This window comes from Lepisma saccharinum, chromosome 13 (assembly GCF_977018435.1).
Source record: "Lepisma saccharinum chromosome 13, izLepSacc3.1, whole genome shotgun sequence".
NCBI classification, from domain to species: domain Eukaryota; kingdom Metazoa; phylum Arthropoda; class Insecta; order Zygentoma; family Lepismatidae; genus Lepisma; species Lepisma saccharinum.
The window spans coordinates 31,421,869-31,439,608 of NC_139241.1; the positions used below are offsets into that span (position 1 = coordinate 31,421,869).

Consider the following 17,740-nt stretch of genomic DNA (forward strand, 5'->3'; position numbering starts at 1 on the left):
CTTTCTACAAGGGTCGTTCAAGGTTGACCGGGATTTTCGTACGTAAAAAATCGATGAATAGCCGGATCATGATGAAACGTGCGGGTGACGTAATGTATTCCTTCGCGAGTAACTAGCGCCCGGCATGACGTATTTCGCGCATGCGCAGCAGTTGCAGCGAACATTGCGGCAAGCAGTGTGTCTGTGGCTGTGGAGCAGCGGTGTGTAATCAAATTTCTCGTGAAGGAGAAAGTGAAACCAGCTGAGATTTTCAGACGATTGCAAGCACAGTATGGTGAACAAACGATGTCGCGGACAAGAGTGTACGAATGGTGTGAGCAGTTTCGCGAAGGACGGGAGCTGGTGACAAATGAAGCGCACGGACACATTCGCCCGACTGCAGTCACACCAGTGAATATCGCACGTGTTGAGCAAATAATTCTTGAGAACCGGCGAGTAACAGTGCGGGAGTGTTGAGACAATCATTCACGACCACTTCCGCTTCCGCAAAATCTGTGCAAGGTGGGTTCCCCGCCAGCTGACATTCGATCAGAAGTGGACACGCAGGACGGTCTGTGAACAGCTTCTGAATCGGTTTCGAGCATAAGGTGATGAATTGTTGCAATCCATCATCACGTGTGATGAAACATGGTTGCACAATTCAACCCCAGAGACCAAATTACGCAGCATGGAGTGGCGGCATAAAGGTTCCATGCCCCCCAAGAAAAGCAAAACGCAGCCGTCCGCTGGAAAGATCATGGCAAGTGTCTTCTGGGACATGAAGGCCGTTATCCATGTGGATTTTCTGGACAAAGGGAGCACGATTAATGCCCAGTATTACTCCACATTGTTGAGTGGTGCTGAACGAAAGTCCATTCGCAAGAAAAGACCTGGGATGTTGTCTGGAAATGTCATTCTTCTCCATGACAATGCCCGCCCTCACACGGCCAATGTGACAACAACAACTCTGGCCGACATGCGCTGGGAAGTTCTGCCCCATCCCTCCTACAGTCCGGATTCAGACCCCAGTGATTATCATTTGTTTGAACCCCTTAAAGATCATCTGGGAGGGAAGAAATTCACGACAGACGAAACACTGCGGAGCGATGTCCTCCAGTGGCTACGACAACAACCAAGTTCTTTCTACGCCAAAGGAATTCGGGAGCTGCCAGAACGATGGCAACGGTGCCTCGGCGCGCACGGAGAATACTTTGAGAAACTGACATAGTTTGGTGTTTCTTCTGCTACCTATTTCCTCTGCAGAAATAAAAGTCCCGGTCAACCTTAACGACCCTTGTACCTGGACCAGTACACCAGAAAGAAAAACAGGATTGTCACTCTAATACTGGGAAATGCTGTGTCTCACGCAAAGCAGCCAATGAACCAGTTACGTGTGACTCGGACGAGATCCGGGTATCCTTACGCAACAGGAAACGGACACGAATGAAAGCGGAACGGTACGTATTACTATGACTGCAACCCATGTGGGTGGTTGTAAGCAACATGTGTATTTTTCATTCATCTGACAATCAAATGTCATTTGCATTACAAACGAAACTGCAGATAAAAACATAAATAAAAATGCTGAAGAGAAATCTACCGTGTATGATTCTGGTACCAGAAAAATCAAAGGACACCAGGTGCCTCATTTAAATGTTTTTTTTTTTTTTTTTTTTTTTCATTTCACTCATTCATTTTTGCTAGTCGTGCGTACGGCATTTGCTGGTTTCTCATACTCCAGTTCTGTGTGATGGTACTATAAACGTTTTTTTCCCCCTACTTTGTGTTGTTTTCCTTGCACTTCTGAAGGGACACAACGGCCGGGATTTGAACCCGGAACATTCGGTTACGAGATCGTAACTTCAACCACCCTACGTGCTCGGCTACCAATCGTACTGGAGATCCTTGTGAAACGCCAATTCATTGTGTTCTGAATAGCTGAGAAGTTACTTCTACTTTTCTTTCAGAAAATAACCTGTCGACTTTGGCACGCAATACTGAAGTGAGCCATGTGTATATATTCTTTGCACTTCACACACACGTGAATATTCACATCATTGCCAATCTGAGAAAAATAAACCCGTCGTTCTCAATTTACAACAAATAAGGCTTTGTTCTTGTAAAAAAATGACAGTTTCAGTTTTGAATTTAGGAATTATAGTTGTTTTAAATAAATTGACTACTTTTGAATGAATTTAGGTAAAAATGGCAAAGGAAAAAATGGCAACGGAAAAAATGGCAAAGTGAAAATGGCAAAGGGAAGAAATGGCAAAAGGAAAAAATGGCAAGAATAGAAATGGGAAATGCAATATATTCTCATTTTATGTGAAAATTGAGAAATTATGTCTAGCGTTGCATCATTTGTAATTAAATATAATATAATTTTGATGTGTTACACTGTCTTTCAATAGAAAAATTGTATTTGATGTTCCCAAAAATTATTATTATGCCGTTTAAATTCTTCATTCTTTAATCTGGTAGAACTTGCGGCTCCTATAAAATTACTATAAAATCAAAAGTTAATGAAATACCTTTTTGAATAATTTCAAGCAAGTGAAATGAAAGTTGGAGGGTAGCATAGCAGGTGTTTTAATTTTGACTGAAAACAAGTTTACGTCTTGGGCGCACCTACTGACCAATCACACGTGTTTAATAAAAGTATGACTTCACCCCAACCCTTATCTACCCCCAGCACTAATTTGTGTCACTCGTTCCGCTCAGGGAGACGAACTTGTTTACTTCTTCGAAATGGAAATTGTTAGATCGCAGAAAGGTGGAGAGAAGCTCTTCTTCCTAGGATATGCATGTACAAAACAGTCTGATCTGAAGAATGTTATAAGGTGGAGGTGTGCTGACAGGAACAAATTCAAGTGTCGAGGAATTCTAAAAACAAATTCATATAAACAAAAAGCGGTTATTCTGCAGGCTGAGAGAGGACAACTGCCAAAGAAGAAAACCAGGAGAATATATACCGACATGCAACACAGACTGCGAAATTTGTGCATTGATTACAGTGCTAACAAAAGAACATTGGAGGATTTCTTACGAGGAGTTTCACATAACCTAAAGTTGCAATGCATGTAAAGTGACGAAATCAATGGTGATACATATTGTTAGTTAAATACAGAATTGCAAAGTGACGAAACCTAAGGTGAATATAATATATCTTTGTTAAATACTGCATCAATGTTTTTCTTCTTTCCAATTTAAATATGATTTGCTTATAACAATTATTTATAATTCCCTAGTTTTGGAACCCAAACACAACCACTGGACATGTACAATAAATAAGAATTGTTGCTGTAAACCAGGTGAAAGTTTCAGAATACGTGCCTATGACATTTTCCTTTGTGGGTACATGCATCGTTCGCATTCTAAAAAGGAAGAAGAATAAATCTGTAGTAATCGTATTCTGATACTTTGTTACATTCATGCAATCATGTAAGATTGATTTCGAACTGTACCACGAACATTTTATTAGGTTTGGTAACCTTATTCGGTAATATAGTGTATAAATTATCATAAACTAATTTCACACGTATCAGGTATCGCATTCTTAAGAACCTGATGAATACTCTTTACAATTTACATGTGAATTATTTATATCAATTATTTATCATTTGCTTTTCCTTTCTTCTTGTCAGCATTTTTACTTTCGCCATTCTCACTTTTGCCATTTTTCCGTTTGCCATTTTTTCCTTTGCCATTTTTACCAGACACCCTTTTGAATGTATTCAGATAACCCAAGTAAAGTAATTAGAGGTAAGGTAAAGTTCCCCGTGAATACAGCACCATGCCATGAAGTCATATTTAAGGGATGTGGGAGAAGGGCGCCACACATTCTCGATCTCGGCCATTTTGAAGCTGATGTGATCAGCACAAAGCTCCGACCGCCTTTATCCACCAGGAGCCCCAAAGCCGCTTTATGCGGGGACAAGGTCAGAAAAATTCCGACCTTAGATCACCCACCACGCGAGTCGAACACAGGTCTCCCGCGTGGCAGTCCGACGCCCTACCGACAACTGCAATTTACTTCTGCTCGCAACCGTAAACGAGTAATCACGGTGAGAACAAACATCCCAGCGAGTTCAAACAGGGTGCCACAAAGTGACATTACAAAAGTTCTAATTGCTCAGGACAAGACGAGCTTCCCATTTCCAGAGGAAATCCTCTTGTCGCTCGGAGGCGTAAACCAGGAACCAAGAAAAGTTTTGCCTCCTTCGTGCGGGAACCACTTACTTCAGTCTGTGATTGTTTCTTTGTGATGGCTTCACGGATAGGCAATCTCGTTAACGGTTCTTGTGATGAAACTGCAAGTGGCCGGCTATCTCGGAGGAAAAGGCCAGAGACGTGTGAGGTCATTTGTGACCTTAGCATTCTGCTTCAGGAGCTTGAAACGACGGAAAAAAGATTCCTTTTGCATATTTACCGTGAATGCAATGTCCGTCCGTTTGTTAGGTTCTTTGGCATTCTGCGGTTATGCTTCAAGATAACATTTTCCTTCAGGTGAGACTGACTGAGGGCAATGTGTCCGGGTATTGAGCAATGCACGAGCTACTCAATCCAGAATTATGTAATACACTATTTATAAATACTCATACCTATACAATGACAAATCACTGAAATGGCACTTTCGAGTCAGAAATACAGCTTAGAAACACACCCTTTAAAAAAAAATCATATTTGTAATTATTCAGGCTGAAAGTTTCCTGACACAGTCTTGTACTTTTGAATATAGGTGCTTATGAATAATCTGGGGATACCATCAAAGTTAAGGAGAAAACCTTACGGATCGTAACTGATTTTTATTATTATTATTATTGAGCGTCGCATTTCTTCCACTTTTGGCTAATCGCGACGATGAGAATGTGATATGATGAAATTGACGAAGGAACGCTCACAAAGAACACCCATGCCTAGGCTGGAATTCGAACCCGGGACCCCTAACATCGTAGTGCGCTGTGGTAACCACTGCGCCACGAAAGTCGGCACATTGTAACTGAGGCATGGCCGCCATCTTAAGATGTTGATAGAGGGTTTGAAAATAGAAAAGGGTAGTGTGTGTGACACACCAAATAACATGAGAATTTCACTAGAAATCCAAATCTGCAATTGATTTTAGCCCAAGTGCAACAGTTGGCCGAGAAGTGAAGGCTATAACTATTGTGGGCACGTGGCTTCTGGAAGAACACACTTTATATATTAACCAACTGATTACCCGGGGTTGCCCGGGTATTTATTTATCCCAATCTTCTATTAGACAGGAAAATAATGAATTCTAACTATAATGCAAAATGTAACTAATTTTATTTACAGATATTTAAAAGTATAAGTACAGTATACAAAGTATAAAGTGAAATCTTTTACAAATTCAATATAATATTAATTTAACTCAAAACTTGCTTATAAACAACATTTTTAGTTTCACTTCCAGGAATAAATAAATTGAACGGAATTGGGAGTGTCACTATTCACCTTAGCGACCCCGAAAGCTACGGATTCCACACTAATATCGGTCGTTTTCGATTATTTTTACATGACATCGCCTTCCCACCCCTAGGGGTGCCAGGGGTGTCTGTGATGTCTGCTAACAAATGAAAACCAAGTTGAGTATAATGACATAGCCTGAATGAATTAAAAGCATTAACGAAAATGTGTTCACAAACATTTAAACCTTAAAGCACTAAAACACTAACAATTTTCAGATTGATTCATTTCGTTATTTACATGGAATAAGCCAACAATTTGTGGAATGCCCCTACTATGAATTCAAAAAATACTCATACACAGACAGTGTAAACTTAGGTGCAAACTTAGGTGCATCAAAAAACTGCTTCAAACTTACGTTTTCTGGGGACAAAATCAGCGTACTCGTGCACGCGTCCATGCCAATCATCCTTTTGCCAAGGAGCATCATTAGGTCCCACGTGAGCGCAAAGAGAAAAGCTTGTCTATGTACATTCAATTAAAAATTCTTAACGGGAGTGATATTGCAAGGGACACAGCTCCATTTAGGTATTGAGGCTGTTGCAGAAAGTGATCTGGTCAGAAAATATGGTTTAGATGACAAATTTGCGATTTCATGGTGTACATAGCGATCGTCTAGTGTTGACTCAATACCATGACAACTGCTGCAAGGAACGAAATACTAGCAGGAAGCAAGAAAAGAGCGGCGATGGGACTCCTTGCACTCATAAGGGACCTAACCTTAAAATGGCTACTGGAAACACGACGTTTACATCTTTATAATTACTTGAATTTCACACGAGTATAAACACGAACTGAGCCAATTCCATTTCGAACACCGATGCTGATACTCCAAGCTATTCCCACCCACCGATACCGAAGCCTGAAAACTCTTAATAATTAAGTTGTTCAAAATATTGATTAATATTAGTTTGTAAGTATTCTACTTAAATTAAGAGGGTTATTTTTTAAGTAAGGTCCGTTTTGCAATAAAAACGAAGCAAGCAAATGTTTTTATTAAAAAAAAAACATTTATTTTCTGAATTTACATACACTTCTATATTTTTCTACATAATTTCCTTGCCGGTTGAAATATTTATCGTAACGAACTACGAGTTTTTGGATACCCTCCTCATAGAACTCTGTTGCCTGTGATGGTAGCCAGTTATTCACGGTCGTTTTCACTTCTTCATCAATGTCTAAACGCTTGCCGCCCAGGAAGGTCTTCAGATGGCGGAAGAGGTGGTAGTCGCTAGGTGCAAGGTCTGGACTGTATGGCAGATGATCGAATACCTCCCAGCCAAAAGATTCTATCAGATCTTGAGTTTGAGCCGCAGCACGTGGCCTTGCATTGTCATGAATCAGTACGACACCGGCTGACAGCATTTCACGCAGTTTGTTCTGGATTGCTCGACGAAGTTTTCTTAGGGTCTCACGGTAGGAAGCTGAGTGAATTGTTATTCCTTGAGGCAAAAAGGCCACTAACAAAACACAGTCTTGCGCTTTGAAAGTGTCTGTTCTGCTTTCACTTTGACCGGCGATGATGTGTTGACCACCCGCCATACAGTCCAGACCTTGCACCTAGCGACTACCATCTCTTCCGCCATCTGAAGACCTTCCTGGGCGGCAAACGTTTAGACACTGATGAAGAAGAAGTGAAGTGAAGTGAAAACGACCGTGAATAACTGGCTATCATCACAGGCGGCAGAGTTCTATGAGGAGGGTATCCAAAAACTCGTAGTACGTTACGATAAATGTTTAAACCGGCAAGGAAATTATGTAGAAAAATAAAGAAGTGTATGTAAATTCAGAAAATAAATGTTTTTTTAAAAAAAACATTTACTTACTTCGTTTTCATTCCAAAACGGGCCTTACTTTAAAAATAACCCTCGTATATGAAGCAATTTATTAAGTATTGCTTTGAAAAATACAAGAACGACACCAGATTGTTAAAATACATGTTATTTAATCACAAAAACTAGTCTGTTACACGAAAGTGGTAAAAATAACTTTGGATAATTTCCAGGATAATTAGACCATGTGAAATTTTTACGGGCCCCGTAAAAGACCAAAATACCGGAAAAGTATCGGCAGGTATAGGGAAATAAATTCCAACCGATACATCGGCATCGACTCATCCCTGGTATAAACACAATAATGGGCACTGTAAGCGTATTTTCTTACGTGTAAGTTCCGATTCGTACGGCATCCTTCCTGGAAAATATCACTGCGGAAAAGTATTCCAAAGTATGACTGTCGAACGTCCTACCGCCATCATCCACCCGCACACTGGATACACCGACACGAACACTTCTCGCGTCTACCAAACGCCGGACTGGCAAAAAAGAGCGCGCTTCGGAGCATGGAAGGTGCAAAACAAGAGGCGAAGCCGCACGAGAAATCTCTGTTCTTCACGGTACGATAAGCCTTTACAAGGGAGCAATGCGGAAAATCCCGTGGTTCCTAACGCCATGATTCCTCTGGTACTTGCCGTGGACGCAGCTTTCTTCTCCAGCAGTCAACAAGCAGTGCTCGCGCCCCCTTCTGAGGAGGAGGAGAACCATCGCCTGAACGCCCAACTTCCTCAGCAGACTTCCAGAAAAAGCACAAAGTGTGACATAATGTTAACAAGTCTTGCGCGAAACACCAATTAAATTAAACGGTCCCGTAGGTCCAGTGGCGGATTAGCGACCTTTTCGTCAGGGGTGGTTCACTGGGAGTTTACTGTATGGTTTAGATACTGAGAAAATCTCGCATTCGACAAGCCATTTCATCCTGAGGCGATTCTTTTTGCAATGTCAGGAATGAAATTTGTCACTTTCGACAAATCTCCAACACAGTGCCAGAACGGAATGGACTCTCCTACCCCACAATGACCTTGGTAACGACCGTTGTCTAAGGACACAATTTTATGTAAATATCTGATTTTCTGTTTGCTCACTGAAATCCGTGTTTTCTTAATGCAAATTACTTCGTACCCACAATGGATTTCTATCAAATTCCTAGGGTGTAAGGGATGATCCTTTCCGAAGACATTCAAATGTCAACCTCCCTTCCACGTAGTGCACCCTGGACTGAATGTTGCAGACTAGATACGCTCTGGCGTCTGGACTCAAAGCCAGTATAATCCTCTGTGGGGCTTGTGTTGTATCGTCCATGTATGTTTGCGATTGTCCCTTCACCACATCACCTTATAACCATTGATCCTCATCTTCATGATTAGCTAAAAGTAGCAGAAAAGCGAAGTAAAATAAAAGAAATCAACTTTCATTTCTCTCGGACGGCGAGCATAAGAATAAAAAGTAGGGCATGTCCGGGAAAAAGAAAAAAAGTTCAGTAGCCCCATCTCAATCATGCGTATCTCCACAACAGTGTACTTTCCTCTAATAATAATAATAATAATAAACGATGCACTAAAAGTAGGAGCAAAAAAAAAAGAGGTTGGAATAATAAAAGTCACAGTGAGGAGAGCATGGTACGACGGAAAGGCCTGGTCAACTCCCAGATTTGCCTGCATTGTGCTTGGGAAAAAAAGTCGAGGTCCTGTTTACCCCTTAATCACTTGCCACATTTGTTTTGCCATCAGCGACATTAGGATTCAAAAATGAAATTGTCTCAACTCTTCACACGAGCTGATCGAATCAACGCAAACACCCAGCGCACTTTCGTTAACCACTGTAGCTAATTCACAAGTATTATGAAACAGTTCCTCAGGCGCTTCTTGCATATGCATATTTCGAGCACATTTGATAATTCTTTCTTAATTCAGCGTGCACGCGCATTTGCTTCAAGAATGATGTGATTAACCTTGACACGCCCAAACAGTGTTCCCGGAAAAAATAACTCAATCACAGAGGACAGTTGAGGAAGTTCCATTTTGAAAATGCTCTTGGAGAGGGAGGGGAGGGGGGTTCTATTCTGAATCCCTGTTTTCTTTGAATGTATTTTAACTATGGGGCACAGAGGGATCCCAAGAACATTTATATAAAACATCGATAATTTGCATTAGCATCCCCCCACCTACTGCACTGTACAAGCATCCAGAAGACACCCAAATGTCAACCTATCTTTCACGTAGTACACCCTGCCGCCCTTTGTGGCAGAGTGGTTAGCACATCGCGCTACGAAGTTCAAATAAATTAAATTAATCATTACCATGAGTACGTGTAAAAGATACTATAATTGATATGCCCAGGGCTTCCTCACACGCACAGAAGGAAAGAAATAAACAAACATAAGATTATTCCTAATAAGTTGAATGTGCTCTTCATTACTTCCTTCACATCATCAATCATTTTCATCTTCGCGATTAGCCAAAAGTGGTAGAAAGGTGAAGTAAAATAAACCAAATCAATCAATCCTAAACTCATCCCAGCTAGGACTGATTTTAAAAGTTAGGACAGATCTTTCCTAAATATACGTTTTGAAAACCAAAAAATAATATATAAATAACACTGTACTTGTTTAGGCGGAAATAAAGCAATGTTGATCCTATACATTGCAAAATTACGGACGTCAGTGCTATAGAAATAGCAATTCCGAATTTCGTTTTTTCATTGTTCACAGTACTATTAAAAGTTGATACCTATTGTAAGCCTTTTGAAATTATTAGTGCATAAGTATCTGGACTCCAATAATAATGCAAAGATAATTGCGAGGCAAACCCATACCGAAAGTTGCAGAAGCGATTTAAAAAAACAAGGGAGCAGCGATAAAGTTACCCAATCTGCAAGGACGTACGAAGGAATTACCAACTACTAAAATTAAATAATTACAATATACTAGTTTGGCATTTCATGTACACTCACCTCAATTAGTACTCCGGCACTTTGTTCCTGTACACAGCAATTTGCAAAAGATACAATTCAACCTACACGTGTATCAATATACGCTGTATAAAACACACCTTAATTCTAACTTCGTTGACCCTGTACAAAAGGTACAATGTCTCTCAAAAGTTTTAGGACAACGACATTTTAAACTAGGCAAACCAATTTACACAAGGCGTTGGTTGGTTGCGTGTAGAGTTAGGCTCAATTTCAGGGTTGCCACATGCACATAATATATGAAATACGCGAAAGAAAGAAATCTAAGTACGAGTATTATTGTATCAAACTAGAAAAAATTATCAGTATTATATTTGTTGTAAATGAAAAATACGTTCTGAAAGAAAAAAATCGATTTTCTAGTACTTCATTGCTGATGAGTCTACACAAAGAAAAGAGGAGAGAGCCAACGGAAGGGGACAAAAGAGAGGAGGAGAAAAGAGAAAGGAAAAGAGGAAAAGTAAAGGAGGGAAGACAATAGAGGACAGAAGTGGATAGGAGATGTAATGAGGAGAATTGAAAAAGACTCGAAGAGAGATGAGGAAAATTGAGAAAGAGGAGATACGAGGAGGAAAACGAGATGGGAGAAGAGGAGGAGACGAGAAGAGGGGAGTGGAGAGTAGAGTAAAAGAGAGAAACAGGGAAGAATGAAAAGAAGAGGAGAATAGTGCAGTGGAGTCGGAAATCGAAGAGAGGAGTGGAGAAGAGTGGGACGGAGAAAAGATGCGAGAAAAGTAGGGAAGACGATATGAGATAAAAGCAGACGAGAAGGAGGTGAAAGAAGAAGGAGGATGAGAAGAGAAGAGACTGGAGACGAGAGGAGAGAAGAGGTAGTTGCAGAAAATATCGTCTCGGCGTCAAGAATTGATGCATTGATCAAATTATCGACATGAAACAATCAATAACATTTTGAAATATATTAGAGAATGTATTATTTCGGTGCGAAATGCCTTTTGGCTGAGTACAGAGCAAGTAAAAAATCTTCCACGTAAGATCTTTGATATTACCTGCGATTATATCACTAAAAACATGAATGTAATTTTAATATTTATTCAATTTTTCTCCACTTCTAAGTTCGTTGAAATGGAGATTTTGTAATTTAATATTTTCCCTCCCCCCATCGTTAATTCCAAACTGCATCATTCCGTTTCACACGGCGTGGACAATGAACACAATGGGATATGTATAAAACTTACGAAAATTTTCTGCCATCGGAGGGGTTTGAACCTACGACCATCAGGTTGACAATCCTTAACGTTAACCACTACTCTACAAGCTTTCGCTCCTGAAAGCAGGTAGAAGGAGCTGCCCAATGTGAAATATAGATTCAACTCTCCTCCTATATGTAATGTGCAAAGAATACTTGTTTGTAACAAAGCAAACGAAGGCACGCGTAGAATGAATCGGCGAAAACATTTAATGGAGAATTGCACGTGATGAAAACTTTTCAGTCAATATTTGTGGAGGTGTCTTTGCATTGAACTCGAGTGGGAAAATGGGTAAAATTAGTGTGTCCTGAATTGCCACAAATATAAATTGTTATTTCATTAATATTTGTCAGTGTCTTTGAAGCAGTACACAATTATCGTTAGAGTATCATAATTCACGATCTTATACATGAAAATATCCCTTTGAACGTGTGTCAATTCATTTTTCTTATATATATAAATTCCAGATGCAAAACAATGTAACGACTTTACTCTGCTATTACAAATAATGTCACCATGCTCTTCATTAATAAAAAAAATAATTAAAAATGAGAACACCTTGTAAGGAGAATCGAAGCTGGAACAACTAGCAGTCCAATCGAGAACTCTAAACACTACACCACGCCCTTTCCTTCTGTTGTAATAACGATTTTTAAGTATTAAGTGCCTCCAATATTGTAACTGTCGTTGGGTATACATGTAGTTGAACTGTTACTTTAGTTTTAAATTCGTTTCTTGTAGTATATTTGTTTACTGACGCAGTCTCGTGTCCAGAACAGTCTGATGATAGTATTTGCTGTTGCGTAAGGTAACACGAAATAATTACACCACTTGCAAACTGCCAAATGTACGAAACGTTATATGTAATAAGGCGGAAAATTGTATTCATAAAATCACATCACATTTGACAGTGTTAGTGAAGAGGTAGAAAAAGCTGACCAATGTGAAATGTAGATGCAGACCGTTTTGGACACGAGACTATGTCAGTAAATAAGCATTTCCTCTGTTGCAGTATCACAGGAAAAGAACATCGTCCTGCAATGCTTAAGCCTCTAGATATTTTCCAATAATAATGTTTAATCACAATAATAAGTTGGAAGAAATAACTCGCATTTTCACAACTACCAATATTCTCGTTGTTCTTGTTCATTCGAAAATTATTTCTCGAAGACAGCTCATATAGCCTACTACAAGAAACGAATTCAAAACTAATGTAACAGTTCAACTACATGTATACCCAACGACAGTTACAATATTGGAGGCACTTAATACTTAAAAATCATTATTACAACAGACGGAAAGGGCGTGGTGTAGTGTTTCGAGTTCTCGATTGGACTGCTAGTGGTTCCAGGTTCGATTCTCCTTACAAGGTGTTCTCATTTTTAATTATTTTTGTTATTAATGAAGAGCATGGTGACATTATTTGTAATAGAGTAAAGTCGTTACATTGTTTTGCATCTGGAATTCATATATATATAAGAAAAATGAACTGACACACGTTCAAAGGGATATTTTCATGTATAAGATCGTGAATTATGATACTCTAACGATAATTGTGTACTGCTTCAAAGACACTGACAAATATTAATGAAATAACAATTTATATTTGTGGCAATTCAGGACACACTAATTTTACCCATTTTCCCACTCGAGTTCAATACAAAGACACCTCCACAAATATTGACTGAAAAGTTTTCATCACGTGCAATTCTCCTTTAAATGTTTTCGCCGATTCATTCTACGCGTGCCTTCGTTTGCTTTGTTACAAACAAGTATTCTTTGCACATTACATATAGGAGGAGAGTTGAATCTATATTTCACATTGGGCAGCTCCTTCTACCTGCTTTCAGGAGCGAAAGCTTGTAGAGTAGTGGTTAACGTTAAGGATTGTCAACCTGATGGTCGTAGGTTCAAACCCCTCCGGATGGCAGAAAGTTTTCGTAAGTTTTAGACATATCCCATTGTGTTCATTGTCCACGCCGTGTGAAACGGAATGATGCAGTTTGGAATTAACGATGGGGGGAGGGAAAATATTAAATTACAAAATCTCCATTTCAACGAACTTAGAAGTGGAGAAAAATTGAATAAATATTAAAATTACATTCATGTTTTTAATGATATAATCGCAGGTAATATCAAAGACCTTAAGTGGAAGATTTTTTACTTGCTCTGTACTCAGCCAAAAGGCATTTCGCACCGAAATAATACATTCTCTAATATATTTCAAAATGTTATTGATTGTTTCATGTCGATAATTTGATCAATGCATCAATTCTTGACGCCGAGACGATATTTTCTGCAACTACCTCTTCTCTCCTCTCGTCTCCAGTCTCTTCTCTTCTCGTCCTCCTTCTTCTTTCACCTCCTTCTCGTCTGCTTTTATCTCATATCGTCTTCCCTAGTTTTCTCGCATCTTTTCTCCGTCCCACTCTTCTCCACTCCTCTAATCTCCTCTCCTCTCTTCGATTTCCGACTCCATTGCACTCTTCTCCTCTTCTTTTCATTCTTCTCTTTGACTCTCTTTTATTCTACTCTCCACTCCCCTCTTCTCGTCTTCTCCCCTCCTCTTTTCTCTTCTCCTCTCGCTTTCCTCCTCTTTTCTCTTCTTTGCTCCATTTTCCTCATCTCTCCTCTTTCTCCTCTCCTTTGTCACCATTCGTTTCCACTCACCTCTTTTCCTTTCTGTACTCACCAACGATGAAATGCTAGAAAACCAATTTTTTTCTTTCAGAAATAATTTTGTCATGTGCGATATAATAGTGATATTTTTATACAATAATACTTTTTTATTTCTTTCGCGTATTTCATAAATATCTATTCTGCACGTGGCAACCCTGAAATTGAGCCTAACTCTACACGCAACCCAGCAACGCCTTGCGTAAATTGGGTTGCCTAGTTTAAAATGTCGTTGTCATAAAACTTTTGAGAGACACTGTACAAGGTTTATATGTTTCCGTCGAATGCAAGGATTAGAAATGGGATCATGCGGCTTTGAATGAGAGTATCAAAGATATATGCACACTATACAATATAAATCAGGAACATTACTTTTCATCAACTGGGAATAACAATAATGTTTCACCTTTTTTGACAATTTCCTTAGCAGGACAGTTGCTTTTATACAAATTTTAGCGATCATAAGTACGCATAGGATAGATAATGAATACGTGCTGCTGGATCTCTATTCTTATACCGTCTTTTTACCTATTCAGGTAATAATAATAATATCAATAACAATATTAATTAATTTACATAATATGAACGATTGGTTGATTTGGTTTACTGATACTTTAGTATTATACGGACTACCTCATTTGTTAAATTATATTCCCCTCGCAAACATGAGTCATTCGGTTTGGTTAGGTTGGATAAGTGGGAATCGTACTTGGCGGAATACGATTTGGAGGTAGTCCGTATAATACTAAAGTAGCGGTTTACTTTACTTCGCTTTTCTGCCACTTTTGGCTAATCACGAGGATGAGGATGAGTGGTGATGATTTGGATGAAGGGATATTCACAAAGAACACCCATGCCGGGATTCGAACCCGAACACCTGGTTGATTGATTTGCTTCATTTTACTTCGCTTTTTGTGCGACTTTTGGGTAATTTGCGAGATGGGGATGAGGGATGATATGATGAATGGACACTCACAAACATCCATGCCCAGGTCGGAATTAGCGCGATGGGGTCGGCTTGGCAGACTTTGAATAGACATATAAATTATATTAACGTATTAATTATAAACATATTACTATTCTTATTATTTCCGAGACAGTTGATTCGGACCGCCTCCCCCGAAATACATGTACATACGTGCCTGCCGGTCTGAGAAGAACCGTGGGAACTAAACTCGCGCGGAATTGCGTCTGAACAAGACGGCTTCGAGGAAACCAAGGCCGCGAGGCACAGAGAGAGAGAGAGAGAGAGAGAGAGAGAGAGAGTGAAACGCCAAGAAACACTCACCGGATCTGTGGAACCTTTGCAGCCTCGCCGAGTGCAAGGAGCATGATCCGATGCTGTCCTGCGAGGGTCTGTGCCTCAGCGGCTGCAAATTCTCGTTGTACTCCTCTCGCATCCGTGTCATCCTGGTGGCATTCCACACCGACCGTGTTCACGGCACAATGGCGTCGCTCATGATAAGATAACCTGCGCCGTTGACGCAACGCTGCAAGTCGTCACCTTCCTCGGCTCTTAACGTATGTACATGACTAATCAACGTCTCAGCGCGAGAAAGTGCGTGCGTTCGCGAAAACTCTCGGCCTCGAAATTACAACTCGTTCTCGCCGCTTTACTAGACCGTACTTCCCGCCTCGGAACCGAAGCTCCTTGCGCGGCAATTATATGTTTCATGTTTGTACAAAAAAAAAAAGTATTAGGGGGAGGGGGGGATGACATCCACAGCGCACGACCGTGGCGCCACGACTTGCCCTTAGCACCCGAGCACTGTGGAAATTCTTACCAGACGGGCCTTTTGCCGGAAGTTTAGCGTTTTCGTGCATGGAAGAACGCAAGACTCCTGGGGCCATTGCGGTGTCCCCCTCGTAACGGAGATGCACGCACGCTGTTGCTTAGTAAAATCGTGGCTGTTCCTTCAAATGTACTCGCTTCTTTCAGCTAGCAGTGATCTGGTCATGCGCTTCTGTTGCAACAAAGAAGAGCAGGGTACTAGATCGATCCCCAAACGGACATGAGATTATTTATTGGTTTCAGATACATTGATTGATTTGGTTTTTATTTTATTTCGCTTTTCTGCCACTTTTGGCCTTCCGCGAAGATAAGGTTGAGTGATGAAATCGATGAAGGGCTACTTACCCATGCGCTGGCTGGGATTCGAACCCAGGACCCTTGACGTCGCAGGCGCGCTGTGCCAGCCACAGAGGTCGGCAATTTCGGATACAATACTGACTGGCCATTTTAAGTAGTAACAGCAGGAAAATAACAATAAAACAATAGAGTGCAAGATGGCACAGGAAAAACAAGTTACACATACATTGTTAAGAATTGTCGGAAACTGCTCTGGCAAGATGTCAACATTTGCAGGCAAGTTATTATATGAGCGAAGAAGCCTATAGAAAAGAGACCGCTGTAGAAAGGAGAGACTTGGAGTTGGGTTGTGAAAGACAGTGGCGCAACCACAGGGGGGGCGCATTAAATGTGCTACCACACCAGACAAACTCGGATATACAAAGGCTCTGTTTATGCATGAGATTTTTGTTAGATGTTGCACTCCGAAGACATTCAACAAAAATCAATTCCACAAGACTGCCATGCATGCGATTTTTGCTGCACGTTGTAGTGAGACATTTTGTGGAAGTTCAACATTAATCGGACTACGATATCCGACAAAAAGCGTATGCATCAATGGAGCCTAAAATGTTCATGCTGTACTACGACATTCTACAAATTACAGGGTTGCATAGCGCCCTTATTTGTTTCAATGTTCCTTTAGAATGTCCGACAAAATGCCGTACTACAACTATCGGACGGTGCCCCCCCCCCACCTAATCCACTCCATCTGTTGACAGTTCTGTCCCTCTACTACTCACATGCAGACAAGAACAAATGATAAACTGCCCCTCCGGAAATCCCATCCTCTTCTCCTGCCATCACTGGTTTCTGGCACCATGATTGTGTTGTGCATAAAAGGGGCCTAAAAGTCGAGGCCGAGATTTAGCAACAAGTAGTGTTGCCCACGGGAAGAGACGGGACAGGCTTTTAAAAATTCGAGACGAGACGAGATTGATCATGTGTCCAGAGACAAACGAATATTTTCGAGACGAGACAGCATTTCCACGAGACGAGACGGGCCAAAGTCTCGTCTCGTCTCGTGGGCAACACTAGCAACAAGATCTGTTTCCATGCAGCGCTTCATAACTTCTTTCAAAGCAAACGCCTGGAACATTCGTTCCATCGCATAAAAAAAAAATTCAATCAAGACAAAATTCCCTGACTTTTCCCTGTTTTCCAGGTCTGTCGCCACCCTGTTGACCTGTCTCCATGTCCCCCCCCCCCATTCTCGGCTGCTTCTTCTTTTATTGTTCTCTTCCATGTTTTCTTCGGACGTCCTATTTTTCGGGCTCCTTATGGGTTCCAGTATAAGGCTGCTTACTCTATTCCTCCCGTTGGTTTTCGTATGGTGTGTCATAATCAACTCTATTTTCTTCTTCATTGGGTTGCAATTGGCTGTTGTTTAGTTTATCTCCATAGTTCTTCATTTGATATTATTTGTGGCCATTTTATGTTGAGGATACGCCTGAGAA

The 17,740-nt window shown here is 40.5% G+C and overlaps 1 protein-coding gene across 3 annotated transcripts in view; it reads right to left on the minus strand.

Annotated features, from left to right (window-relative positions):
• The window catches only part of M6 (neuronal membrane glycoprotein M6), a 122,195-nt gene that overhangs the window by 68,641 nt on the left and 35,814 nt on the right, over nucleotides 1–17,740 (minus strand). Inside the window, exon 1 of one of the 3 annotated variants that reach the window (XM_083134013.1) lies at nucleotides 15,444–15,760. The exons of 1 other annotated variant lie outside the window; for it this stretch is intronic. In XM_083134013.1, the coding sequence (XP_082990139.1) occupies nucleotides 15,444–15,564 (121 nt within the window). In that variant the 5' untranslated portion in view covers nucleotides 15,565–15,760. Of the gene's footprint in view, nucleotides 1–7,629; nucleotides 7,719–15,443; nucleotides 15,761–17,740 lie in introns of those variants that run through there. One more of the 3 variants, XM_083134014.1, reaches the window with a different exon arrangement.